Raw genomic sequence first — 27,545 nt, forward strand, 5'->3', positions numbered from 1 at the left:
TCAAGAGGGACACTGGCCACGCTGCCTGCTGCCCTGTGTCGGCTGCAGCTGCTAGCTCGGTACTGCTCCTTCGGATACTACATGTTTCACATCCATGGCTTTGTTGCCTGCTGTTTACAATAGAAAGCAATACTGCAGATAGGATTGTGTGTGTGCGTGCGTGTGTGTGCACGTTAACTAATGAAGTGTTTCTTTCCTTTTTTTTTTTTTTTTTTTTTTTTTTACAGAACTGTCTTGCTTCCAGGCTACATCTCCACTTGCTAACAAGGTAAGATTCAGACTAACCAGTCCCTAGAGGGGAATGTGAGAGCCTCTGGGATGGATCTGTGTCACTTAGCAACCTTTGAGAAAGTGCTGGTCTCAGTAAATACCTTAACAAGCGTACTTCAGGAAAGGTGCTGGAGAAAGAGGGAAGGAGCGGACAATGCACATATAGTCATTTGGGATGCAAGCAATCATTGGTGGGGTGACATTTTGGCAAGAAAATTGCTAATGGAATTGCTAGTTTGCTAATAGAATATTCCGTAGGGGGAAAAATCTGCACTAAGATTCTCTTGCTAAAAATCTCAAATTTAATAAAAATGTATCCTGCTATTGGAGTTCATTAAGCAAACATGATCTCTAACATATAAGAAAGAAGGAACCTAGGAAAATGCTTCCTTTAAACTTCATGAAAACTTTTAAGAAGTTACCGTGCCCAGTGCTGAGTGTTGCATGAAATTAAGATACTGTGAATCTTTTGTTACACACATGAAGGTATTTCTGTGCCCTTTCTACTACTACTGTCCACCGCATTTCTGAAGGAAGACCCTGGTGGATAGCTGATCAAAATGAGTTTCGAGTAACCTGATCCTGTAATGACTGCAGTAACATTCTTTGCCAAACCGTTCATTCTACTGATGCGGCTGGCAATCGGCAGATAACAGAATAGAGCAGTCCAAGCCTGCATTCTCCAGAAGGAGATCTGAAAGGGCCAAGGGAGTCCTTCAGTGTAGAAGAATGAGGACAATAATAACATCGAGGGTCAACTAAACTTCAGTGAAATAAATTAAAAATAATTTTTAAAAATGAGGATAACATTTGCTATGGCTTTTATCCTCAGTTAGGTTAATGGATTAACTGGATTTAATACGCAAAGAAATTATGTTAGACAAACTCTAATAAGCACACAAGTAGAGAAAAAGAGGTAAACAAAATTATCATCCCCCAAACCACTGACCTTGAGCGCTTCTGGCTGAAAATCTAAAGGAGGAAGTAAAGTTCTCTTACATTACAGGACAAGAAATGGAATTGTATTACATTGCAATAAATGACATTTTACATCTAAATGGTAGCCTGCGCTATTTCAAACTGCTTTCTGAGTCATCACTTGACCTTTTTCCCCAAGGTATCTGTAGTGTATCTCACAGGCTGTGAATTAAGAAAGGCAGATGTAATCCCTGTTCTAAAGAGGGAGACACTGAGGCTCAGAAAGATCAAGCGCCTTCCCCGAGGTCACAAGCCCCTCAGCAGCATGCAGAGACTACACTCAGCTCCCTGATTAGAATGCTAGTGTTGGAGGATGGGAGAAAATAACGCGTGTAAAGCCCTGGGTACCGTGATGGTTACACAGTGACCCTCGATACATCTGAGACCTTGTGATTATGTTTGTTCCAGTAACTATAGTATGGTGCACAGTGGACCTGCCTGGTGAAATTTCCAAAAAGTGGATTCTCCGTGAAATATCATCAGTGCATAGAGATCTACTGACACACATGGCAGTCCAGAATCTCTAATGTGAAATGCCCCGTCTCCTTTAGGATCTCTGAGCTCAGCAGCCATGAGTTCAGACCAGGAAATGGCCATTTTTGGGGAGGCAGCTCCGTACCTCCGAAAGTCTGAAAAGGAGCGCATTGAGGCCCAGAATAGGCCCTTCGATGCCAAGACATCTGTGTTTGTGGCGGAGCCCAAGGAATCCTTTGTCAAAGGGACTATCCAGAGCAGAGAAGCAGGGAAGGTGACGGTGAAGACTGAAGCGGGAGCGGTAAGTAGAGTCCATGGAGCTGGCCACACGTGACTGATGATTTTTGGTTTGGTCACTCAATTGACAAAAAGTTATCCTTCCTACCTACCAGACTCTGACAGTGAAAGATGATCAAGTCTACCCCATGAACCCTCCCAAATACGACAAGATCGAGGACATGGCCATGATGACGCACCTGCACGAGCCCGCCGTGCTGTACAACCTCAAAGAGCGTTACGCAGCCTGGATGATCTACGTGAGCACCCCCTGCCCCAGCCCCAAGTGGTCTTTATCGCCATCACCACCGACCTGCCAGTCTACTGCTTCCACTCTAGTATAAATGGGTCAAAAGTAGTGACCCGTTTCGTTTTCACTAGTAGCGTAACTAGTTCGCACACAAGTTAACTCGTTAGTACATCAGTTAGTTAACTAATTAAAAGGCTCACTATTGCTATCGTAAGGCACAACCCAACAACCAGACTTCATTCTCCGTCTTCCCATCCAAAGCCAGGCAAGGCCACCATCCATGTGCACTGGGTTTGCCACATGTCCCTTGAACAACAATGCAGCAGCTACTGTTTATGGCTCAACCATGTGCCTACATTTCTACCACTCCCCCCCACCCTAGTTGTAGAATCATCCAGAGGGAAATGATAAACTTATGTCTCAACACATAAAAATGTTTTAAGAACCAAATTTCACACAGTTACACTCCTCCAAAATAACAGCAACCAGTATCCGTGTGTTCTGGTCCCTTCTACATGAATGCCACCTCCTCGAGTTAACCTCTCCACCTTCCCCCGGCAGAGCAGGACATTCTGTCCTATGGTCTCTGCCCCAGCCACAGCACTGACCTTGGGTTTCCACCGCCATCCATTCACATGTCTGTCCCCTATGTGGGCTGGAAACCCAGAGCTCCCCAAGGAATGGCATCTCATTCAGGTTTTGCTCCTGTGCCCTGCAGAGGTCTGGCACATGATACATGCCCAGTAAACATTGCAGAACTGAACTTACTATATCACACTGACATTTTTGTGTGCTTCAGCCAGTGCTGCTATGCAGCTGGATGACACCTGCACAGGTGCACCTGCTGCTCAGGGCCAGTGTCCATGCTGACTGGCCAGTGCCTGTCTTACACCAGCTGTCCAAGTTTTTGAAAATCTCCCTGTTTGGTCATAATGTATTCACACCATTCTGTGTCCTGTTTCTTTAGAGCTTCATAGAAATTTGCAAATGTTTCCCCCATATTGCTAAATACGTTCATGCATTTTTTATTTTTTTTTAATGTTCTTTACCTTTGAGACAGAGAGAGAGAATACAAGTGGGGGAGGGGGAGAGAGAGGGGGGGACACAGAACCTGAAGCAGGCTCCAGGCTCTGAGCTGTCAGCACAGAGACTGACACGGGGCTCGAACTCACAAACCGTGAGATCATGACCTGAGCTGAAGTCAGCTGCCCAACCAACTGAGCCACCCAGGTGCCCCCATTCATGCATTTTTAAATGCCTTTTTAAATGCCTGCATCCCACTGTCTTTAGAAGATTTCCTGTAGTTCACCTAACTGCTTCCATAGTGTTGGGCACTTCGGGTGTGTCCAAACTTCCTTTTTCATGAATTTGAACTATCTTAATGCTGCAAAGGAAATCTATGCATATTTCCTAAAACAGAGTAAAAAATGTCTCATCCTACACATGAAGAAACACAACAAAACCAACCTTTGGAGCTCCTGCTATGTGAAAGTCTTGTGATAAGTCCCAAAAGGAATAGTAAAAATTCTAAATTGGGATCCCTCCCCTCATGGATTTTACTATCTCATTATTGAAACTTCCAACTAGTTTTCATGCCAATGCCTTCGAGAAATGTAGGGTACTTACTTAAAGTGCTCCTTTGGGTCAGATTTCTTTTAAGTGAAATGCACACCTAGCAGGAGAAGCCTTTGGATAGCTGCTCTTTTTTATTCCCTTGAATAGACCTACTCGGGCCTCTTCTGCGTCACCGTCAACCCCTACAAGTGGCTGCCGGTATACAACCCCGAGGTGGTGACCGCCTACCGAGGCAAGAAGCGCCAGGAGGCCCCGCCCCACATCTTCTCCATCTCCGACAACGCCTATCAGTTCATGCTGACAGGTGAGTTGAATGCTTTGTATGTTCATAATCTTTTCAGAGCAGAACAATAAGAGAAAGAGGCTCTAACCATCTCAACACAGTCTCTGAGCCCTTTGGTTGAGCTGGAGACAGTCCGGAAAAGAGAAGGTGTAAAAGACAACTTGCAATCCCTAACATTACATAATAGATAATGATCTCTTAAACTTTTAAAAGTCAACAGAGGTTGGCCATAGTTAGAGAACTGACTTTTGAGTGACTCAGAAACTAGAAAAACTTGAGCAAAAATTATAAAACACTGTTTACATGTATGTACACACACACACACACACAATCACATACACAGACTGTGTTTCCATTACCAAGAGCCAAAAACCAGAAGAGTAAAATCTGCCACTGTGGCCTTATCCTCAACATCAGAAACTATGACCAATGAATACCCTCTCTACATCACAGGAGGCGTAAATTCTCTTGCCCTTTGCCCAGAACCAATCTGAACATGGTGTGTTTGGTATTAAAACAGCTACACCATGAATCTTCTTCCTAGAATACTGTCTCAGCTAGCCCAATCTAAGATACTTGGGGAAAGGGTTTAGAGAATTCATCTTGGGAGAGTAAAACAGTAGAACAAACCTTTCCCCCCAAATATGACTAAAGCCATGATTACTTCCAAAGCTATACTTCTGCGCTATATTTACCCCATCCCACATACTGTTTCTTGCACCTACAATAAATACGTTGCTGCTGGAGTTGTCATCTGAACCCAAGTGAAGACTCAAGTCCACTTTTAATATTTCCTTAGTGGTCGAATATGAAAAAGACAAGATCTGGTGCTTGTTTGCAGTGTTCTGTTTAAATGGTTGCACGTATGCTAAAGTCAGTGGTGGGGTGCAGGGAGGGACTGGGGTACACGAAAGGGATACCGGAGGCCTCAGGCTCATGAAGCCCCAGGGATCGCAGAGGCCAGTCTGAAAAACACTAAGTTTGTTCCATTTTACTTACTGCTTACAAATATACAAAACCAAGAAACAAAAAAACCCCAGTATTAAATGTCTATAATTTCTCTTTTATAGACAGAGAGAATCAATCAATCCTGATCACGTAAGCAAATTTTATGCTCTCTTCTCATGGCTGTGACAGTTGCCACGTTTGGAACCTCCTCTGACTTAGCTTTTATTTGGCAGCGGAGAATCCGGGGCAGGGAAGACCGTGAACACCAAGCGTGTCATCCAGTACTTTGCAACAATTGCGGTCACTGGAGAGAAGAAGAAGGAGGAAGCTGGCAAAATGCAGGTGGGTCTGGGGTCAGACTCAAGATGTCAGGGCTCTCAGGAAGTCTGGAGCCCCGGAGGTGAGGACCGTGCTTGCCTTTGCAGGGGACTCTGGAAGATCAAATCATCAGCGCCAACCCCCTACTGGAGGCCTTTGGCAACGCCAAGACCGTGAGGAACGACAACTCCTCTCGCTTTGTGAGTCTCTTGGTCACTAGTATGGTCAACATTCATGGGATGCTTGTGAAGACATTCTCTGAATCTTTTCCATTCACATTATATTGCAGCACGAATCTTTCCTTTCCCTCTGAGCACATAACATGGATCCAAGTCCCATCTAAAAAGATGTGACCACCATATATCTGAGTTCTTTCTTCTCTGGTCATTACCTCCAATTATTCACAATTTTAAAATGAAAGATAGGGGCACCTGGGTGGCTCAGTTGGTTAAGCATCCAACTTCAGCTCAGGTCACGATTTCACAGTTCATGGATTCAAGCCCCTCATCGGGCTCTGTGCTGACAGCTCAGAGCCTGGAGCCTGCTTTGGATTCTGTGTCTCCCTCCCTCTCTGCCCCTCCCCCACTTGCTTGCACACACTCTCTCTTTCAAAAATAAACACTAAAAAAAGTTTCTAAATATTAACACATTAGCATTCCAAGTGTTTTGAGTTTCTTGAAGATTTGATATGATTGAAAAACAAAGTAGTAATATTAGTTTTCCTTTCAAGGGTAAATTCATTAGAATCCACTTTGGCACTACGGGAAAACTGGCTTCTGCTGATATTGAAACATGTAAGTGCCTGGATCTCCTTTGCGGTCATTTCTGTTGCTTATAACCTATATAAGGTGAACCCAAAGTAAAATTCGCATCTTGCGTGAAGTTTTGCACTGCTCCGCTTGTCATTTGTTTACTTCCAGATCTGTTAGAGAAGTCCAGAGTTACTTTCCAGCTTAAGGCTGAAAGGAGCTATCACATTTTTTATCAGATCACATCAAACAAGAAACCAGAACTAATTGGTAAGAAATGTCATGATCCCTTTCGAGAATGATTACACCAGCACCCTCCATGCATGGTCCAACCTCGTATTCCATGACTGAATTTTGTCAGGTTTATCATCTGGAGTTTGAAAATAGCTTTGTAATTTTACATGTGCTTATGATAAAAATCCAAAAGAAAAACTGAGGATAACACCCTCAAATCCTATCACTATGAAATAACCACTGTGAACACTTGGGTGGACACTGTTCTAGTAATTTTCTGTATATGCACCTTGAATACAGAAACACATACATACAATAACTGGAATCACAGTTTCATACTCTCCTGTGATGTACTTTTTTCATTGAATAATAACGTATCATGGTTTTTTCCACATCACCAACCGCAGCTGCACATTATTATTTCTAATGGTTGCATAGTGTTATATGGTAGAGATAAGCATTATTTACTTAACCATACCCTTTTAAGGATATTTAGGTTGTTTCCAGTTCTGGATTTTAAAGAGTCAGTGCTGTGCTGACCATTCTTACAGATATAACTTTTCCCAGTATGGGATAATCTTCTTTGGCTTTATACAGTGTCTTAGAATTTATCTAGACATCTCTTGTTTTAGTGAAGGGGATAATTCTGCTTACCTTTTCTCTGTTTCACGTACACAGAAATGCTTCTGATCACCACCAACCCATATGATTACCCATTTGTCAGTCAAGGGGAGATCAGTGTGGCTAGCATTGATGATCAGGAAGAACTGATGGCAACCGATGTAAGTGGAACGCAAGAAAATCAGAATGATGTTGGGTTAGAAGCTATGGTCCCTCCAGATAAATATTCAGATTCTTGTAGAAATAGCAAAAGAGGGTTCAAAGACAAGCATGGATGTGCCACCCAGAGCCAACCAGAAGGATTAAGATGTGTCCCACAACATTTTACTTTCCCTTTTAAAAACCTGTCATTTCTGAATTTACCTAAACCACTTTTTTTGAAATCCACTTAATGAGATCAATACCACTTCTCAAAATAACAAGTCCTTTAAATTTACTATTTTGTTCTTTCTCTTAAGTTTACTTTTTGAATCTTAGAGGCTATGTTCAGTGCTGGCCTTTGGTTGACCAACTCCCCATACACCCACTCTAAAGAGTTCCTTGCACCCCCATTAGCACTGAGAGTTTGACCAACAAGTCAGGAATCAGAATGTGAACAATGCATAGTAAGTGTGTAGATCATAACCTAACAGTTATCTTATTGGTTATGTCGGTAGAGTGCTATTGATATTTTGGGCTTTACTAATGAAGAGAAAGTCTCCATCTACAAGCTCACGGGTGCCGTGATGCATTATGGGAACATGAAGTTCAAGCAGAAGCAGCGTGAGGAGCAGGCCGAGCCAGATGGCACCGAAGGTATCAACCAAGTCAACCACCTGATTTTATTTTTGTTTGAAAATCACATTCTTAAACTTGTTACCCTTGCATTTGTCTAGGAAGACAAATTCATTTTTAAGAATTGAGTTTTAAAGCATACCCAGATAATATACTATGTGAAGCCTCATATTAGATAGATGTTTCCTAACATTAATGAAGTTTTTTAGGGCACACTACCCATAAAGTCTTGAACTCAGTGGGAAAAAAAATGGGCAAGAATGCTCAAAAAGATATTCTGAAAACACTGCATAAAATGTCTATAGATTAAAAAAACTTTTTTTGAGCAAGTAGGTCGCTTTGGGCCATAATAACATTGTTCTACCCTTTCTTGCTTTCAGTTGCTGACAAGGCAGCCTATCTCCAGAGTCTGAACTCTGCTGACCTGCTCAAAGCCCTCTGTTACCCTAGGGTCAAGGTCGGCAATGAGTTCGTCACCAAAGGCCAGACTGTAGAGCAGGTAGGTGCATAATTCAAATTCGTCAACAGGAATTGAGCATTTTTACAGTCCTCTGATAACCTCAAGAGAGGTATTTTTGTTTTTCAAGGTGTACAATGCAGTGGGTGCCCTGGCCAAGGCCGTCTACGAGAAGATGTTCCTGTGGATGGTCACCCGCATCAACCAGCAGCTGGACACCAAGCAGCCCAGACAGTACTTCATCGGGGTCCTGGACATCGCCGGCTTTGAGATCTTTGATGTGAGTCGTTGGAGTAAGCGGCCCTGTTAAGGCCCCTCCGCTTCGTGTCTGCTCTGCCGAATTCCCCCTGGGTTTCCCAAACTCACTTGAGCTCTTTGGTGTTTGCAACGCCCTAGTTCAACAGCCTGGAGCAGCTGTGCATCAACTTCACCAACGAGAAGCTGCAACAGTTCTTCAACCACCACATGTTCGTGCTGGAGCAGGAGGAGTACAAGAAGGAGGGCATCGAGTGGACGTTCATCGACTTCGGGATGGACCTGGCTGCCTGCATCGAGCTCATTGAGAAGGTGTCCTGATCTGTCCACTCAGTAACCTCGTCTTGTCTACTCTGCAGCTCACTGCTGCAGCTCACGTGTACCTTACACGCATTTTTCTTTGCTTTAATCCAGCCTATGGGCATCTTCTCCATCCTGGAGGAAGAGTGCATGTTCCCCAAGGCCACAGACACCTCCTTCAAGAACAAGCTGTACGAGCAGCATATTGGAAAGTCCGCCAACTTCCAGAAGCCCAAGGTGGTCAAAGGCAAGGCAGAGGCCCACTTCTCTCTGATACACTACGCTGGCACCGTGGACTACAACATAACTGGCTGGCTGGACAAGAACAAGGACCCACTGAATGAGACTGTGGTCGGTCTGTACCAGAAGTCTTCAATGAAAACTCTAGCTTACCTCTTCTCTGGAGCTCAAACGGCTGACGCAGGTAATGCTCAAAAACTGTAACACTTTCTCTAGGTATTACAAAAAGCGATGTTAGCTCAAGGCCAGTTTCAGGATGGCAGGGCCAGACCCATTGCTCTTCCACATTTTGAGTAAATAGGCTGCATTGCAGTCATACATGTGTGTCTCACTCCAGCACTGACAGAGGCCTTACTGCAAATGGTCAGAGAGGAACTATTAGGATCTCAACCAATGAAAAGCCTCAGTGTCTTGGATTCTCTCCTGCTTCTTCCTTCACATCTACTGGATATTGAGTATCTAGGAATATTTAAGACAATGGAGTGACAGAGCTCTCCCTATCTAGACTAGCTTCCACTGATGATTTTTGAAGTTACTGTGTCCCCCAAGTGTCCTAACATTAAGGATCCATCTTTATGATACAGTGAAGTGAATCCCTTCATTTCACCTTAAAATGTAGAAAAAAAAAATCACAGAAGAGTGGATGCAAGCTTAGTTGACAGGTAAGAGTCACTCAGTCTCCAACAGAGAGGCCAGCAGTGTTCCCCAAAGTGTTCCCCTTGATGTGTGCAGAAGTCGGCAATAAATAAGCACGAAACAGCCCTGCCAATTCAAAAATACACTTGAGTGACACCTTCCCTTATTTTCTCTCCAGAGGCGAGTGGTGGAGCCAAGAAAGGTGGCAAGAAGAAGGGCTCCTCTTTCCAGACAGTGTCTGCCCTTTTCCGAGTAAGGACAAAACTGGGTCTCACACTCCCCAGTTGCTTTAGGAAAATCTGTTTTTCAAAGCACAGACTCTTCTTTCCACAAGTCACTTAGGGAAAGACTGACACTGATTAATGGCTTCTGTTCATCGATCTTTGGAGAGAAGAGGTTCAAATTACTGAGAAATCATTAGCTCGTCTTTCATGACAAGCCAAGTAAAGCCGAATATTTGACAGGAAATTTTGTAAAACGGAATACTCTACCATTCATAATCTAGTCAAGTCGTGAAACTAAGCAATGACATGTACTCAGAGAGACTAAATCATCAGTGAAACTAAGGAAAATCTAGCAGCTAGCTTAGAAGGAACTTAATATGGCATCCTTGTTCTTAGTCCAGTCAATCCTCGATTACAACTGGTAGATTGTTCCCCTTTAGCTAATCTTTCTGCCCTGAAAGGGCAGATATATTTATGAGAAAAAGCCCCATCATGATGTAGGCATGCATGTACTCACTGGAGAATATGGAGAGTTTGGGAGGAGAAAGTGAAACCAGTATGGGAAGGCTAGAATGGGAAGGCAATGGCCTTATAAATGTTTATGGAAAGCCATGGACCAGGGAGGAAGTAGGACTTTGCTTGAAAAAGATCATGTGTCAGGCTGTGTAACTCCTGCTAACTCAAGTGGAGAAAGAGGGACTAAGGAGAAACCTGCATGTCAGGAGAAGCATGGCAAGGTGTTACCTTACATGAAAATGATTCCTGCTGGTCATTCAACTCAGCCATAGGCATTGATTTTATAGACACCGCCAAATACTCATAACCATATTAAAGTTGGAGATAACAGGATTTTTCCTGATTTCACAGGAGAATTTGAACAAGCTGATGACCAACCTCAGGAGCACACATCCTCATTTTGTGCGGTGTATCATCCCTAATGAAACCAAAACTCCTGGTAAGAAGCTCTAGAATGAAAGCACAAAGCATGACTGCCACACCTCCCTTCAAAAAAGATCTCCACAGTGGAATAAATATGTATATTTGTAGGGGCCATGGAGCATGAACTTGTCCTGCACCAGCTGAGGTGTAACGGAGTGCTGGAAGGCATCCGCATCTGCAGGAAGGGATTCCCCAGCAGAATCCTTTATGCAGACTTCAAACAGAGGTCAGGCTCTCCTAATTACGGTGTATCTTAAAGTTTAATATAAATATACTTATGCAAGCAAAACAATTTAGTGAAAAATATGTCTCTATTTGTTATTTTTGATTTGCCACAAAAAAAGAGTGAAAAGTGATAAGCCTCAAAACACCTTTATAATCTAGACCACATATTTTATACTCCAGACTTTTCATGGGCTTTACCAAGCTCCTGGCTTAGCCCACAGATATATACACTAACTTCAATAATTATGAGAACTATCATTTTTTAATGTGTAAATCTGTTTGGGTTATCTCATTTAATCTTTACAAAACGTCGGTAGAGGTAAGTCCTATCAACACCTCCTTTTATAGATGAATGAACTTGAGCCTTAAGGAGATTAAGCTACTTGCTCAAAGTCACATGGTTATTGGTGTCTGAGTTAGGAACTCCCCCATGCAGGTATATATCTCCCAGTGGGTCCTTTTCTGTCACTTCCTATCTTCATCTTTCTGTCTCACACACCAGTTTCACAAGGTTTCCCAGAACATTCACCATACCAGCTCCTCAGCAACTTTCTCCTCCCTAGAGAAGTCCATCTTGGGAGTCAAACAAGAGGCCTAGGGGATAATGGGCTGGCAGCAGCTCCAGGGAGCTGGTTACATGTTACATTTTATTGGTCATCTACATCTTGGTGTGAATAAGATCACAGAATCCTTTCCTGAGAACAAGGTCTGATGAGGCAGAAAGGAAAGCTACAGCTGTGCAGGAAGGTGAAATGGGGTAAAAAGAGACAGTTGATGCTAGTTTGACCAACTACGTATAGGAAGTCCTTCCTGTGAACAAAGGAGAATACTTTTTTTTAAAGCTCCAATTTTCTAAATAGGTCATTTAATGTTTATCTGCTATTAGTGTCATCATAAACCACCTTAAAAAAAACCCTATTATTTACTTAAACAGATACAAGGTATTAAATGCAAGTGCAATCCCTGAAGGGCAGTTCATTGACAGCAAGAAGGCTTCTGAGAAGCTCCTTGCATCCATCGACATTGACCACACCCAGTATAAATTTGGTCACACCAAGGTAATGGTCTCTAAAGCCCACCCAATGCTATCCGTGTCCCTTTGAAGTTTATGTACAGTTTCTGATCTGCAAATCCTCCCCCCCCCCACAGGTCTTTTTCAAAGCTGGTCTTCTGGGGCTTCTAGAGGAGATGCGCGACGACAAGCTGGCCCAGCTGATTACCCGAACCCAGGCCAGGTGCAGAGGCTTCTTGGCCAGAGTGGAGTACCAGAGGATGGTGGAGAGAAGGTATAAATATAAATTATTTATTTATTCACATCTTTCTGCTTCAGAAACACATTTGAGGTGGCTTAAGACTCAGATATGATAAGGCCACTGATGTCAGCAAGAATGAGTAAGAGTCCTATACTGACTCTTCAGGTAGGGGTCATCATCATGAAACATATTCTGAGTGTTCAGGGTAAAAGGGGGGGCATAAAGAGTGGATAGCTCTCATCTAACAAGAGAAAATACAGCAGTGTAAAAATAAACCAGTGTGAATTTAGTGGGTAGATCATTAAATTAGACACATTGAACTGAACAGCAGACAGTATTTTCAACAGTGATTTTTTTTTTTTTTTTTTTTTTTTTGCACCAGAGTTTAGGGCTTTTAATTTGTCCCAAAGTTGCTGAAGCAAAACTCAACAGCGATTTTTAAAAAATATTTATTTTTGAGAGAGAGAGAAAGAGCATGGAGGAGGGGCTGGGGGGGGGGTGCGGATAGAGGATCTGAAGTGGGCTCCGAACTGATAGCACAGAGCCCGACTTGGAGCTTGAACTCATGAACCGTGAGATTATGACCTGAGCTGAAGTCGGATGTTTAACCGACTGAGACACCCAGGTGCCCCTCCACAGTGATTTTTATGCAAGATGTAGAAACCACTTCTTCCATCTGATTATTTCTATTATCAAGCTGTTATGATTTAAAACATTAAGGACATTTATCTGTGAAAGATTTTTTTCAGTAAGTTAATACAATGTCACCAAGATACATAGCTTTCTGGTGATCTGATTTGATGCAGGGTCAGAATTCTAAGTGCAAAGAACCAGGTGTCTCAAACTGCAGAATGCGTGTGAACAGGGCCCATGTTGAGAAATGCATTTATATTGGCACATGCACATTCATACACGTGTGTGTAAATATATATGTAATTTACATGAAACAAATTTTATTTCTATCACCTGTAGTTATGTTAATACCTTATACTGTATTCTATTTTATTAAATATAATAAGTTTGCTTATAAACCACTATATGTATATATATATATATATAAATTTATATATATATATATAAATTTATATATATATATATATTTATATATACATACACACATATATGTATGTATTTGGGAAGTTAATTGCTTATATATAAAGGTAATTCATTTTTTAAATAATTTAGATTTTTTAAATGTGAGAATATTACAGAGTAGAGTGCAAAATTCACACAACATTAAAATACATGAAACCAGAGATTTTCACAGAAATTCTTCTTTAATGAAGCCCTTTGTTCCACACCCACATCCCTCAGGGGTCTAGCTCCCCTTCACTGCTCTTCGTGGTGTTCCAGTGGCAAAGCCTGAGAAGCACTGGTATACAGCAGTTCTTTTTTTTTATTTATTTTTTTTTTTAATTTTTTTTTCCAACGTTTTTTATTTATTTTTGGGACAGAGAGAGACAGACAGAGCATGAACGGGGGAGGGGCAGAAAGAGGGAGACACAGAATCGGAAACAGGCTCCAGGCTCCGAGCCATCAGCCCAGAGCCCGACGCGGGGCTCGAACTCACGGACCGCGAGATCGTGACCTGGCTGAAGTCGGACGCTTAACCGACTGCGCCACCCAGGCGCCCCGGTATACAGCAGTTCTTAAAGGGTGGTCCTTAGACCTGAATCGTCGGTGTCTTTTGCAAACTTATTAAAAATGCAAATTTTTAGAGCCCCATCTCAGATCCTCTGACTCTGAATCTCTGGGGATAAGGCTCAGGAACTAGTATTTTACAAGTCCTTCAGATGATTCTTAGGTACACCAAAAGTTGGAGAGGCCCTGATGAAGAGAGGTGAGTGATTAACACGTCCTTGACCATCATCCCAAAGTAGAATTTCTTCCATCTGTGCTTCTGAAGGTAGGCAAGGAACAGGGTGGGACAGAACCTCCAGCTCTCACTGCCAAGACTTCATCTCATTTCTTCATCCACACAGTATCTAACTTGCACCAATTACATTTCAGAGAAGCCCTCTTCTGCATCCAGTACAACATCCGCGCCTTCATGAACGTCAAGCACTGGCCCTGGATGAAACTCTTCTTCAAGATCAAGCCCCTCCTCAAGAGCGCGGAGACCGAGAAGGAGATGGCCACCATGAAGGAGGAGTTTCAGAAAACCAAAGACGAACTCGCCAAGTCAGAGGCGAAGAGGAAGGAACTGGAGGAAAAGATGGTGTCACTGTTGAAAGAAAAAAACGACCTGCAGCTCCAAGTTCAGGCTGTAAGTGGTGGTGACACGCTATAGGTGCTGCAATCGGGATGCGAGTGGCCGCAAGTGGCAAGAGTTGGGTAGTCGGTGTGGGGACACTCACTGGGGGAAGAAGGTCAGTGCACTCTGATGGTTCCAGTCAAGTCCATACATCCTTTCACCATCCCAAACCAGGAGCAATAAGGTAAAACAGACCACTGTCACCCATCCTCCACAATTTCATCAAACTACAGGATTTATTACTTCTTTTCTAAAAATTTTGAAGACAGTCCTTGGAAGTGATTTTAACATAAAACTATCACAAATGAAATATTAAGGGGAGGATAGCATGTACAGAGTTGATTTTTTTTTTTTTTAATCTCTGAAACTTCCTTAAACTCATGGATGTCCATGAGTCTTAAATCACAATACATACAGCTGGCAAATGTCAGGAATTCTACAACACATTTTAGGGAATTCTTGTTTGTCACTGATCTCCACAACTCGGGTCCATTCTTTCCAATCCATCTGCACAGGCTGTGCCCCATCACGTCACACCTGGATTGCTGTGTCAGCACCCAAGATGCTCTGCCCACACTCCCCACCCCCCCACCACAGCCCTCTCCTCCCTCCAGCCTACTCGCTGTTCACTCCCGCACCAGTCATTTCAGAACAGCCTCCATCAACTCTGAAATGTAATTTATGAGACTGCCTTTCATTTCGGAGTGAACTGAATTGGTCTGGTATAATTTACTCATCACGAAATCATATATTTCTCCTGTTGATTAAAATTGGTTTCTTCTGTCAAGTGTAGGCAGTGTAATAACTCTTTCTTCTTGATCACAGAAGGAAAAAGAGCTGTCTTCTGTGCCCACCCCCTTCAGATCTATCCGGAATGCTCTTCTGTTGTCCCTAGAGATTTACTAAGAATTTGTCCTACACACGACATTCACTACGTGGTACATGCAGCACATTTTACTCTTTTGTGGATTCAAAGGCTGATATGGAGTCTCCTGATGAATGTGTATATCAATTTGTCACTCATATCCTGTTCACTCCCAACCCTCTTAATTGGAGACATAGCAGGTTGCCAAGAATTCCTTGATTACTTTATGCCCTAACTTGAATGTAGAACATCATAACCGAGATCATCTTCCAGTTCTACAAAGAGAACCAGTTAATTAGCAGCTGCCTCCTGAAACGCTCACTGGAATGCTTTCTCTCCTCCTGCTCCATCCCCCAATGACTTGATTTCTACAAAATCAAATCCTACCCACTTCTCAAGGCTCAACTCAAATGCCACTTCATTCAAGGAAACCACCTCTAATAGAACTTCTCGGATCTCTTCTGTCACTAACTGCTTTCTAAATTCATGGTAGCTTTTTGGGGGTAGGCTTTCTAATCTACCAGAGAATACACTCTTCTGAAGGAACAGGATAAAATCTGATTCATTTTGGTTTTCCCGCAATGTATCCTGGATTGCATACAGGAGGTGGTTCATATTTTTTAAAGCCAAAGATCCAACAGCAGAGATTAACATTGTTATCGCTGTGAAATATTTAATTCTTTCTTTCCAATTTTGATTTTGTTTCCAACTCTAGGAAGCTGAAGGCTTAGCTGATGCAGAGGAAAGGTGCGATCAGCTGATCAAAACGAAAATCCAGCTGGAGGCCAAGATCAAGGAGGTGACTGAGAGAGCTGAGGATGAGGAGGAGATCAACGCTGAGCTGACGGCCAAGAAGAGGAAACTGGAGGACGAGTGTTCAGAGCTCAAGAAAGACATTGACGACCTTGAGCTGACCCTGGCCAAGGTTGAAAAGGAGAAGCATGCCACAGAGAACAAGGTACGAATCACATTCTGTTCTACCATATCGAGGTTCCACCAGCCTAGTAAACCTGCTTTAGAGCAGATACCATTTCTTCTTTAATTTTTCAAGGTGAAAAACCTCACGGAAGAGATGGCAGGCCTGGACGAAACCATCGCTAAGCTGACCAAGGAGAAGAAGGCCCTCCAGGAGGCCCACCAGCAGACCCTGGATGACCTACAGGCAGAAGAGGACAAGGTCAATACGTTGACCAAAGCTAAGACCAAGCTCGAGCAGCAAGTAGATGACGTAAGTCCTGGATTATTGAAGAAATTATTTTCTTCGAAAGGAAGCTAAGCATTCCTTTACACTAAACATGATTTATATTTAGCTTGAAGGGTCCTTGGAGCAAGAAAAGAAACTCCGCATGGACCTGGAAAGGGCTAAGAGGAAACTGGAAGGTGACCTCAAGTTGGCCCAGGAGTCCATAATGGACATTGAGAATGAAAAACAACAACTTGATGAGAAGCTCAAAAAGTAAGCGTGGAAGAACTGTTTATGAACTTGCTTTTGGTGGTGAGTATACACTCAATTGTTATTTTTTGCAACTTTCCAAAAAGGAAAGAGTTTGAAATCAGCAATCTGCAAAGCAAGATTGAAGATGAGCAGGCCCTGGGCATTCAGCTGCAGAAGAAGATCAAGGAGCTGCAAGTAAGTTGGTATTTCTAAAAGTCTGGCTCAAAGAGGCACAGTTACCACACAGAGAAGCTAAGTGCATGCTTTTCACCACCCCCAGGCCCGCATCGAGGAGCTAGAGGAGGAAATCGAGGCAGAGAGGGCCTCCCGGGCCAAAGCAGAGAAGCAGCGCTCCGACCTCTCCCGGGAACTGGAGGAGATCAGCGAGCGGCTGGAAGAAGCCGGCGGGGCCACTTCCGCCCAGATCGAGATGAACAAGAAGCGGGAGGCCGAGTTCCAGAAGATGCGCAGGGACCTGGAGGAGGCCACCCTGCAGCACGAAGCCACGGCGGCCACCCTGAGGAAGAAGCACGCAGACAGCATGGCCGAGCTGGGGGAGCAGATAGACAACCTACAGAGGGTCAAGCAGAAGCTGGAGAAGGAGAAGAGCGAGTTGAAGATGGAGATCGACGACCTGGCCAGTAACATGGAGACTGTCTCCAAGGCCAAGGTATTAGAACCTGGCAATTTGTCATCAATGAAATGATCCTTTACGTATGCAGCATAGTTTGCACATGGTACTTTACACACATTATGTCCTTTGTTTTTTACAGTAATCTAGGAGGTAAGCAAGAAAGAAACTAGTATCTCTATTATTTGCATTTAACATATGAAGAAACGGAAATTTGAAGAAGTTAAGCACATTGGCCCCATTACACCATTAATAAATGACAGGACCAGCTTTTGAACATAGGTCACCTATGTTCTCACAGGGTCCAGCTGGAGAACACAGGTCTCCAATATTCTCAAGCACCCAATAAGCCAAGTTTCATTGTACATAAAGGCAGTCAAGTATTTGAATACATGCTTTTAGAAGAATACACCATACAGTTCTTACAAGAATCTTACATTTAAAGCATATTATTTATTATATTAATTTATTTATTCAAATTTATTATATTAATAGTGCATGGAGCTTCACAGTTAGCTCTTTAAAAATCCCAATGTAGGGGGCACCTGGGCGGCTCAGTCAGTTAAGCATCTGACTTCAGCTCAAGTCATGATCTCACAGCTGGTGGGTTCCAGCCCCGCATCGGGCTCTGTGCTGACAGCTCGGAGCCTGGAGCCTGCTTCGGATTCTGTGTCTCCCTCTCTCTCAGCCTCTCCCCCGCTCACACTCTGTCTCTCTCTGTCTCATAAATAAATAAACTTTAAAAAATTCATAATAAAATAAAATTAAATAAATAAAAATCCCAAAGTATATTCTCAACTTCACAGAGCAATCATAACATAACAAAAAGAATTCTTATGTATCACATTGCACATACAAGAATTTGATTGATTTTACGTCAAAATAAGTGCTTTTCTGTCTTATAAGAAATTTTAGCAACAGCAAAATGATCTTAGAGTGTTTGTCTCCTGCTTTTACTTCTTCTCACAGGGCAACCTAGAGAAGATGTGCCGCACGCTGGAGGATCAAGTGAGTGAGCTGAAGTCAAAGGAGGAAGAGCAGCAGCGGCTGATCAATGACCTGACGACCCAGAGAGGACGCCTGCAGACCGAATCCGGTAATTCTCTCCTCTTCTGGGCACTGAGAATGGAGATGGTGCGGTTGAAACAACCGATCGGGTAACGTGAGAGCCTAATAAAAACTGAGAACATGCGTGGTTCACGGAATGGTTCAGACTCTCGACCTACTTGCAAGGTCACTTGGGGACAACGCGAGAGACAAAGACTTCAATAGCAGCGGATCAAGCTCTGCTCCAGAAAAGCATAGAGTGGCTGGCCGCACGGAGGGGCTGCCTGGGATTAGGAGTCACTGTCGCCTGGGGCCTGGGACTCCTGTTACAGGCTGAGCTTCTGTTTCTATACATCAAAGTGAACCAAATTCCTTTATTTAAAAAAAAGGTTTTTTATGTTTATTTATTTTTGAGAGAGAGAGAGAGAGAAAAGCATGAGTGGGGGAGTGGCAGAGAGAGAGGGAGACACAGAATCCGAAGCAGGCTCCAGGCTCTGAGTTGTCAGCACAGAGCCCGATGCGGGGCTGGAACCCACGAACCGTGAGATCATGACCTGAGCTAAAGTCCAATGCTTAATTGACTGAGCCATCCAGGCACCCCAAAGTGAACCAAATTCCTGAATGGGGAATGCATAATAAGCCCGTGTCTCAAAAGTCTGATGAAACAGCGATCATGTAGAATTCAGTACCCTGGCTCCCATAACCAGACTTGGCACAATATCATATACCCAGAGAGATTTAGTTATGGAAGAGAACAAAAAGAATTTCAGCTGTATTTATACATTCAGATCAATATGTAAGTTTCCTCATAAAAATCAGAAATTTGACATTAAGCATGAAGATGCCAGCAGAAAATTCAATCATTTGAGCACTCAATGCAGGGGGTGGGGGGAGGGGAGTTAAGAGTTAAAATTTACTTCTAATATGGGCTTGTAAAATTGTTTCTTCACTTTTAAAAATGGTGTCATTTCTTTTGTGGATCAGGTGAATTTTCTCGACAGCTGGATGAGAAAGAGGCTCTGGTGTCTCAGCTATCCCGAGGCAAACAAGCATTTACACAACAGATTGAGGAGTTAAAGAGGCAGCTGGAAGAGGAGATAAAGGTAAATAATAATACTGTCAGACTCATTTTTGTCGTATGACCTAACCCTAACTGGAGTCCGTCACACCAACTTTTAAAGGGTTTGAAACTCAAGAATTAAACATTAAATATCCAATAAAAGGAAGCTGTAACTATCTCCACAGGCCAAGAACGCGCTGGCCCACGCCCTGCAGTCCTCCCGCCACGACTGTGACCTGCTGCGGGAACAGTACGAGGAGGAGCAGGAGTCCAAGGCCGAGCTGCAGAGGGCGCTGTCCAAGGCCAACACCGAGGTGGCCCAGTGGAGGACCAAATATGAGACGGACGCCATCCAGCGCACAGAGGAGCTGGAGGAGGCCAAGTACGTGTGCAGATATGAGAGAATGTGCAGAAAGCTTTGCACATTGACCCCGAAAGATCCAACCCTCCGTGAAGTCGCCCATAAACGTTCATTAATTAGCTCCTGTTTGCCGGCTGCTATCAGGCCCTGAGAATGAGACACGAGTAAAGCAAACATGATACCTGCCCTCCTGTGCTTGAGGAAAGAGTAACAAATAATTATACAGATAACTAGGCCTTATTACTGTCTGTCAAGCACACCAAGTTCATTGTGGCTTCAAGGGTCTATACTTGCTGGTCCCTCTGCTGGAATGCTCTCCCCCCAGATCTCCCTCCAGCTCACTCTGACTTTTGAGATCTTGACTCAAATGCTACCTCCTCAGAGAGGTCTTCCCTGAATATCTAGAATAACTGCCCAACCCTTACTCTATTTTACTTTTCTTCATCGCACTTATATCTGCAAGATGTTATTGTGCATACTCTCGCTCCCTTATCCTTTCTGTCTTGCACTCATTTGGAAGCTTCATGAGGCAGGGACCTTCTTTTTTGTTCTTTTGTCTTGCTCACTGCTACGTATCCAGTGTCTGGTTCATAGAAGGAGCTCATCAATATTTGTTGAATGAATACATGCATATTGTTAATATGAAGTTTCCATCACTCTTCAGTGTGGTAATAGTTCCTCTCTCTTGCTTTGGTTCACTCCTCCCTACAAACATATATAATCTTCAAGGAAGAAGCTGGCCCAGCGGCTGCAGGCGGCCGAGGAGCACGTAGAAGCGGTGAACGCCAAATGTGCCTCCCTGGAGAAGACGAAGCAGCGGCTCCAGAACGAAGTGGAAGACCTCATGCTCGACGTGGAGAGAACAAACGCGGCCTGCGCGGCCCTGGACAAGAAGCAGAGGAACTTCGACAAGGTACCTTGTGCTGCAGCCTCTGCTCTCCGCTGTCTTCCTTGGTACTTGACAGCAGATAACCACTCCCGGTTTCTCAGATCCTGGCAGAGTGGAAACAGAAGTATGAGGAGACCCACGCTGAGCTCGAGGCCTCCCAGAAGGAGGCCCGCTCTCTCGGCACTGAGCTCTTCAAGATGAAGAATGCCTACGAGGAATCCCTGGATCAGCTAGAAACTTTGAAACGGGAGAACAAAAACTTGCAGCGTGAGTCCCTTTCACTTTCAGCAACATCCATGCCTTGAGGAACCTCTCTCTTATGTCCTCTGTCTGATTAAATCTCTACCTGTCTTTAACCCAAACAACAGAGGAGATTTCTGACCTTACGGAGCAGATTGCAGAAGGAGGGAAACGTATCCATGAGCTGGAGAAGATAAAGAAGCAAGTGGAACAAGAGAAGTGTGAACTCCAGGCTGCTTTAGAGGAAGCAGAGGTATAGGTCAAATGGTGCATTACAAACAAATAAGGTCAGAAAATACTTAGGCACGTCCACATAGGTTGAATTAAAAAAATAAGCAGCACAAAATTCATGGAAGGAAAGGTGTGCAGATAAACTTTCAGATGCTTCCATTCCCTGCTAACGTCACCACTTGCTGTCATTAAAGGCATCTCTTGAACACGAAGAGGGAAAGATCCTGCGCATCCAGCTGGAGTTGAACCAAGTCAAGTCTGAAGTAGACAGGAAAATCGCTGAAAAGGATGAGGAAATTGACCAGCTAAAGAGAAACCATATCAGAGTCGTGGAGTCGATGCAGACCATGCTGGATGCTGAGATCAGGAGCAGGAATGACGCCATCAGGCTCAAGAAGAAGATGGAGGGAGACCTCAATGAAATGGAAATCCAGCTGAACCACGCCAACCGCATGGCTGCAGAGGCCCTGAGGAACTACAGGAACACCCAGGGCATCCTCAAAGTAAGTGGGTTCGAAAAAGGGCCCCAAGGGGCTTGGGGAGACTGCAGCCCTGGGAACGAGGTGTCTCAACGATCGTTCATTCCACAGGACACCCAGCTGCACCTGGACGACGCACTCCGGGGCCAGGAGGACCTGAAGGAGCAGCTGGCCATGGTGGAGCGCAGGGCCAACCTGCTGCAGGCTGAGATCGAGGAGCTGCGGGCGACCCTGGAGCAGACGGAGAGGAGCAGGAAAATCGCAGAACAGGAGCTCCTGGACGCCAGTGAGCGCGTCCAGCTCCTCCACACCCAAGTGAGTATAACAGAAGAGTGAAAAATACAAAGGAATGAAAATGAAATTCTTGCTCATATCGTAGCTTTATCTCAGAATGTACTCACAGTGTTTTATGGAGGATAACGTTTAACACATTTAATATTTGTGGGTTAGTAATATTTATCTGTACTATGACATCCGAAGTTGATTGTCGTTCAAAAATATATTGTCATCTCAGATAACTTATTGAACAAGGAGGGATACTAATTACTTAACTAGCCTGTGAGTTCATTAGAAGTCTGGCATCCCAACTTTGCTCTCATATACTAAATATTTCTAAATTTGTTATTTTAACAGAACACCAGCCTGATCAACACCAAGAAGAAGCTGGAGACAGACATCTCCCAGATCCAGGGAGAGATGGAAGACATTGTCCAGGAAGCCCGCAACGCAGAAGAGAAGGCCAAGAAGGCCATCACGGATGTGAGCAGAGGGCAACACGGTGGTGCTCGAACTTGAATCCCGATGCGCCAGCCCAGCTCTCAACCGGTTTTGTTTCACTGCTAACAGGCGGCCATGATGGCCGAGGAGCTGAAGAAGGAGCAGGACACCAGCGCCCACCTGGAACGGATGAAGAAGAACCTGGAGCAGACGGTGAAGGACCTTCAGCAACGTCTGGACGAGGCTGAGCAGCTGGCCCTGAAGGGCGGGAAGAAGCAGATCCAGAAACTGGAGGCCAGGGTAGGTCTCTCAATCTCTGTCTACTTCCATTTACTCCTGGTGCCTTATTAGTTCAAAGTTCTTAAGAGCCTACTTATTTGTAGGTGCGTGAGCTGGAAGGAGAGGTTGAGAGTGAACAAAAGCGCAACGCTGATGCCGTGAAAGGTCTGCGCAAACATGAGAGGAGAGTGAAGGAACTCACTTACCAGGTACACCAGAAGTTTTTATCAGCTAAGTGCTTCCCATACATACGTGAAACATTCATATACAATGATACAATGGTCAAGTGGTTTTGAAGTAAGGCCCTGTGGTTTTTATAATCTTTCAGACGGAAGAAGATCGGAAAAATATTCTCAGGCTTCAGGATTTGGTAGACAAACTTCAGGCCAAAGTGAAATCTTACAAGAGACAAGCTGAAGAGGCTGTAAGTATCCTTAAGATGGTAGGGAAGAGAGAGGTCCCTTATTAAGAAAAGCTAATAATTAAGGTTTACTATTCCCGGTAGTAAATAAGCCATTTGCTTTTTAGAAGACTTGTACTCCTTAAAAACATTTGTGAATTTTGTAATGTTAATGGCTTGATTTTAAAAGTAAATTTTCTGGGTGCTCAGTCGGGTGGCTCAGTTGGTTAAGCATCCGACTTCTGCTCAGGTCATGATCTCATGGCTCATGAGTCCCGCATCGGAATCTGTGCTGACAGCTCAGAGCCTAGAGCCTGTTTCAAATACTGTCTCCCTCTTTTTCTCTGCCCCTCCACTGCTTGCACTGTCTCTCTCTCTCTCTCTCTCAAATATAAATAAACATTAAAACATTTCAATTAAATAAAATAAATTTTCTATACACAAAGAAACCTCAAAAAATTTCAAAGTAGAAATAATGCAGCTCACATTCTCTAGCCATAGTGTGATAAAATTGTAAAGTGACAGGAAAATATAAACACAAATTCCCAAATGCTTAAATGCTTAAAACACTAACTTTCCTAAATAATCTTGGGTTAAATTGGAAAGAAAAAACATAATTACTGAATACTTATTAATCATAAATAAAACTTCAAAGAGGATGCTACTTTTACAAACCTAAAGAATGTAGTCAAAGTTGTCTTTGGAGGACAATTCATTGCTTTATGAATCAAAAGAAAAACAAATAAATAAACTGAAAGTCCAATAAAGAAATTACAAATAATAATGAAAGAAATATTGTTAAAGATAAAGGTAGACATTGATAAATTAGAGTATACTATTTTCTAATTTGATAGTTTCAGTAATATCTGATCATTTCTGGGGAGTTAATAAAATAAATACACTTATAACTAGCTTAATCAAGGAAAAAGAGAAAGAAAATACAAACACATTAGAAATGAGAAAGGGGGGGCATGCCTGGCAGGCTCAGTCAGAAGAGCATGAGACTCTTGATCTCAAGAGTAATGAGTTTGAGCCCCATGTTAGATGAAAAGATTACTGAAAAATAAAGAAATAAATGAGAAAAGAGAAAAACCACACAATCAGAAAATTATTTTTTACATAAAATATAAATCTGTCAACAAAGTTGAAATCTTACAGAAATTGATGATTTTTTTAAAAATTGATGATTTTTATAGGAGGCTATAAAAGTCCATTTACTTCTGAAAATGGACTCAGGTCCAGATAGGTCTTTCAAAATTTCAAGTAACAGATAATCCCTGAGCTATGTAAGCCATTCCAGAGCATGGGAAAAGATGGAAAGCTTTCCAGATCATTTTAAGAAGCTCACGTAACCCTCATACCAAAACCTGTCCAAGAGAGAAGGCGGGGGGGGGGGGGGGGGAGGGCAGCATGGAACTAAAGGCAGTTTTACTCATGAATGTAGTTACAGCAAAGATAAATAACTAACTCGCCGAAACCTTATTTTATTAAGGGGATTGTCCATCATGATTAAATAGGCTTAATTCCTTCAGTGTAAGGATTACTTAATACTAGCGAATCTGTCAGTAGAATCATTACATCCAAAACAGGACAAAAAAATGATTGTTTTGAAATGTTCCAAAATGACATATAAAATTCAACATTTATTTCAATTTAAAGACACTATTAAGAAATTCATCCTTTATATGATAAAGAATATCTATCTTTATATCTATATAAAGAATATCTATCTCGAGCCTACAGTCACCTTATAGAAAGCATTGACAAGAAGCAGGACTTCAGTATTCTTGCCTGCTCTGCTCTTATATATTTTTTCTGCTTTACTTGTGGTGCACATCTTTTAATATGTTTTCATTGCAAAAATAGGGTTGCAATTATTTGTGGGACACCAAGCCCCAAATAAATCATAATGTTCACTTCAATAATAACCAAAATCCAGGAGGCAGTAAGACAACAAGGTTCCCTGCTGAGTATTTTAAGTTCTCCATACATGCCAAGTCCTTTCTTCCCTTAGATCTACAGGGTCTAGAAAGATGCACAGTGGGGATTCCTTACAATTCCATTTTCATTCTCAGGAGGAACAATCCAACACAAATCTATCTAAATTCCGCAAGCTCCAGCACGAGCTGGAGGAGGCCGAGGAACGTGCTGACATTGCTGAGTCCCAGGTCAACAAGCTGCGGGTAAAGAGCCGGGAGGTCCACACGAAAATCATAAGTGAAGAGTGATCATGTCCTGATGCTACGGAACGACTGAAGAGAGGCACAAAATGTGAAGTCTTTGGTCATTTCCTTCTGTAATTATTGTCTATTCTACCCTACTGCAAAGGAAATAAAGAGCATAGGGTACTTTGCAAACAGCATTCTTAGACTGGTCTTTTCTCTTTCTCCTAAAGTGGCGTCAAAGCTAGAATAATCACAAGGCTATCAAACAATTACACTCAACCTGCCATTAAGAAGTAGCATTCACTTTTAAGTCTATAAAAATACTTTAAGACTACAAAGTTGTTGCCTATCAGGGAAGTCTGTTTTGGAAGAAATCTGAGGGTCACCTTCCTTTCTTTCTAACCTTTCCCTAATGCCAGGTCATAGAAGGATCTTAGAAAGCTCCTGATCCACCTAACATAAACCTACTTTTCCAGGTCTATGCAAAGAATGACAGTGGCTATACTCCCAAATAGACTACACTATATCATTACTTCTCCTTGATGTTATCAAGAATACAAATCCAAAGTATTAGTATCATTAGCCCACAAGGATTTTTTTCAGCACTAATGCCGATACACCATATATTCACAGAACACACATCGGGTAATGAGTATGCCATGCAAGAGTGAGATATACCCTTCTCCCTAGGAAAACTACAGGGTGCCTATCAAGTCTGGAGACAAAGAGAATATTATTCTATATACTCCAATGTAATATCAATAAGCTATTAGCCTATGTTTCCAGATTTGATGGCTGCCTGTATAATCATGTGAAGAGCCAAAATAAATAAATGATCAAAAGTGTCGATAAAATATGAGTCCCTAGATAACTTAGGTGCATATTCAACACACATAATAATGAGTATCACTGTGGTGCAAAAACCCAGATATGGTAGCAATCTGGATTACTCAGAGAAGTTTTTCTAGATGACCAAGATTTTTTTTAAGTTTATTTATTTACTTTGAGAGAAAGAGGGAGACAGCATACGTAGGGAAGGGGCAGAGAGAGAGAGAGAGAGAGAGAGAGAGAGAGAGAGAGAGAATCCCAAGCAGGCTCTGTGCCATCAGCACAGAGGCCAATGCGGGGCTCAAACTCATGAACCATGAGATCATGATCTGAGCTGAAAATCAAGAGTTGGACGCTTAACCGGCTGAGCCACATAGGTACCCTGATGATCAAAATTTTCAAAAATGAATTCAGTTGAGATGCAGAGCCAAAAGTATGACCTTCCTAGACAGCATAAAGGAAAAGCCAAGTGGTCACTATCCATGTGAATTGAAAGCAAGAGTATATTCGTTTAAATGTACTGCAGGAGAGTGACTTAAATCAGACACAAGGAAGCAGCTTAGCAGGTAACTAGGATTCCCACTGTCATTCTGGCCTTAGGAAGGCTGTGGGATCACCCTTCTCACTGCTTTGGCCCCGCTTTCACTTTGTTCCCACACCACCTATAAATGCTTCAGTGCCTGGTAACTTGGCAGTAATGACCAAAACCAATGTCTTACAACAAACTTACTGCAAAATCTGTCCAGAGTGGGTCAAAGGACTACCTTAAAATTCATATCAAATCCTACTGAGAACATTATTAAAATGTTCTGTCTTCCTGAAAATCACTGCCCACATTTCTCGGAGGTCTGCTAAAGAAAATGAATGTGAAAAAAAAAAAAAAAAAAAACCAGTTATGAAAGAAAGTAAAATTCTATCTATACCTGTGGTAACCAAGCAGGTTAGGAGTTGGCTAGGAAGGCTCCCATCAGACGCATGACTCCTGTAAGACCCTTCCTGATGGCTTTAATCTACTCCAGATACAAGAGTGATGCCAGAAAGCACGCTGGGCTGCCATACCAATCAGGTGACCAGGGTCAAGGCTGCTGAGTAATTTGTGGTCACTCCTTTCTATTCTCTGGACCTCCGCTATTTCCTTAGTAAAATGAGGAATATGGGTCTGATGGTCCCTTACAGTAATAGATCCCATGACCACTACAACCGGTATCTCTAGACACCTGCTTTCAGAAGGTGACCCATTTCATTAAACTGATTGAAATGTAAGTGCAAGAATACAGGAACTGTTGTCAAACAGACTATATGCAGCAAATTGGGTCTCAGCCGCTGACAGACAATGCAGACACAGAGAGACACAAGACAGACACAATAACAAACATCTCTTAAAA

At 42.9% G+C, this 27,545-nt stretch overlaps 1 protein-coding gene and 1 long non-coding RNA gene across 2 annotated transcripts; one reads left to right on the forward strand and one right to left on the reverse strand.

Moving 5' to 3' along the window:
* Positions 1-25,529, forward strand: LOC109245864 (myosin-2). Its single transcript, XM_019413428.2, has 40 exons — positions 1-59; positions 228-268; positions 1,800-2,023; positions 2,115-2,258; positions 3,971-4,127; positions 5,177-5,204; positions 5,288-5,396; positions 5,480-5,572; positions 6,103-6,166; positions 6,293-6,391; positions 7,034-7,137; positions 7,633-7,771; positions 8,131-8,249; positions 8,338-8,487; positions 8,604-8,774; positions 8,877-9,186; positions 9,817-9,890; positions 10,730-10,817; positions 10,910-11,027; positions 11,961-12,084; positions 12,176-12,312; positions 14,290-14,545; positions 16,114-16,356; positions 16,450-16,626; positions 16,709-16,854; positions 16,938-17,028; positions 17,114-17,503; positions 18,434-18,560; positions 19,496-19,614; positions 19,757-19,953; positions 20,662-20,845; positions 20,923-21,088; positions 21,190-21,314; positions 21,487-21,795; positions 21,883-22,086; positions 22,405-22,530; positions 22,618-22,788; positions 22,872-22,976; positions 23,096-23,191; positions 25,243-25,529. The coding sequence occupies exons 3-40, from the start codon at positions 1,820-1,822 to the stop codon at positions 25,393-25,395; spliced, it is 5,817 nt and encodes a 1,938-aa protein (XP_019268973.2). The 5' UTR covers positions 1-59; positions 228-268; positions 1,800-1,819; the 3' UTR covers positions 25,396-25,529.
* LOC109245869 (uncharacterized) lies at positions 14,369-27,286 on the reverse strand. Its single transcript, XR_002071129.2, has 2 exons — positions 27,084-27,286; positions 14,369-14,687 (listed from the first exon to the last, which is right to left on the reverse strand). It is a non-coding gene; the product is annotated as an uncharacterized LOC109245869 (long non-coding RNA).
* Between the last annotated feature and the right edge of the window lie 259 nt (positions 27,287-27,545).

This window comes from Panthera pardus, unplaced genomic scaffold, assembly GCF_024362965.1.
Source record: "Panthera pardus isolate Hobbes unplaced genomic scaffold, ASM2436296v1 HiC_scaffold_3, whole genome shotgun sequence".
Classification (NCBI taxonomy): Eukaryota; Metazoa; Chordata; class Mammalia; order Carnivora; family Felidae; genus Panthera; species Panthera pardus.

Coding starts and splice junctions, on each gene's coding strand:
- LOC109245864 (XM_019413428.2), top strand. CDS start 1,820: ATGAGTTCAGACCAGGAAATGGCCATTTTTGGGGAGGCAGCTCCGTAC. Junction 4,128..5,176: donor CTATCAGTTCATGCTGACAG/GTGAGTTGAATG, acceptor TCTCTTTTATAG/ACAGAGAGAATCAATCAATC. Junction 12,085..12,175: donor ATAAATTTGGTCACACCAAG/GTAATGGTCTCT, acceptor CCCCCCCCACAG/GTCTTTTTCAAAGCTGGTCT.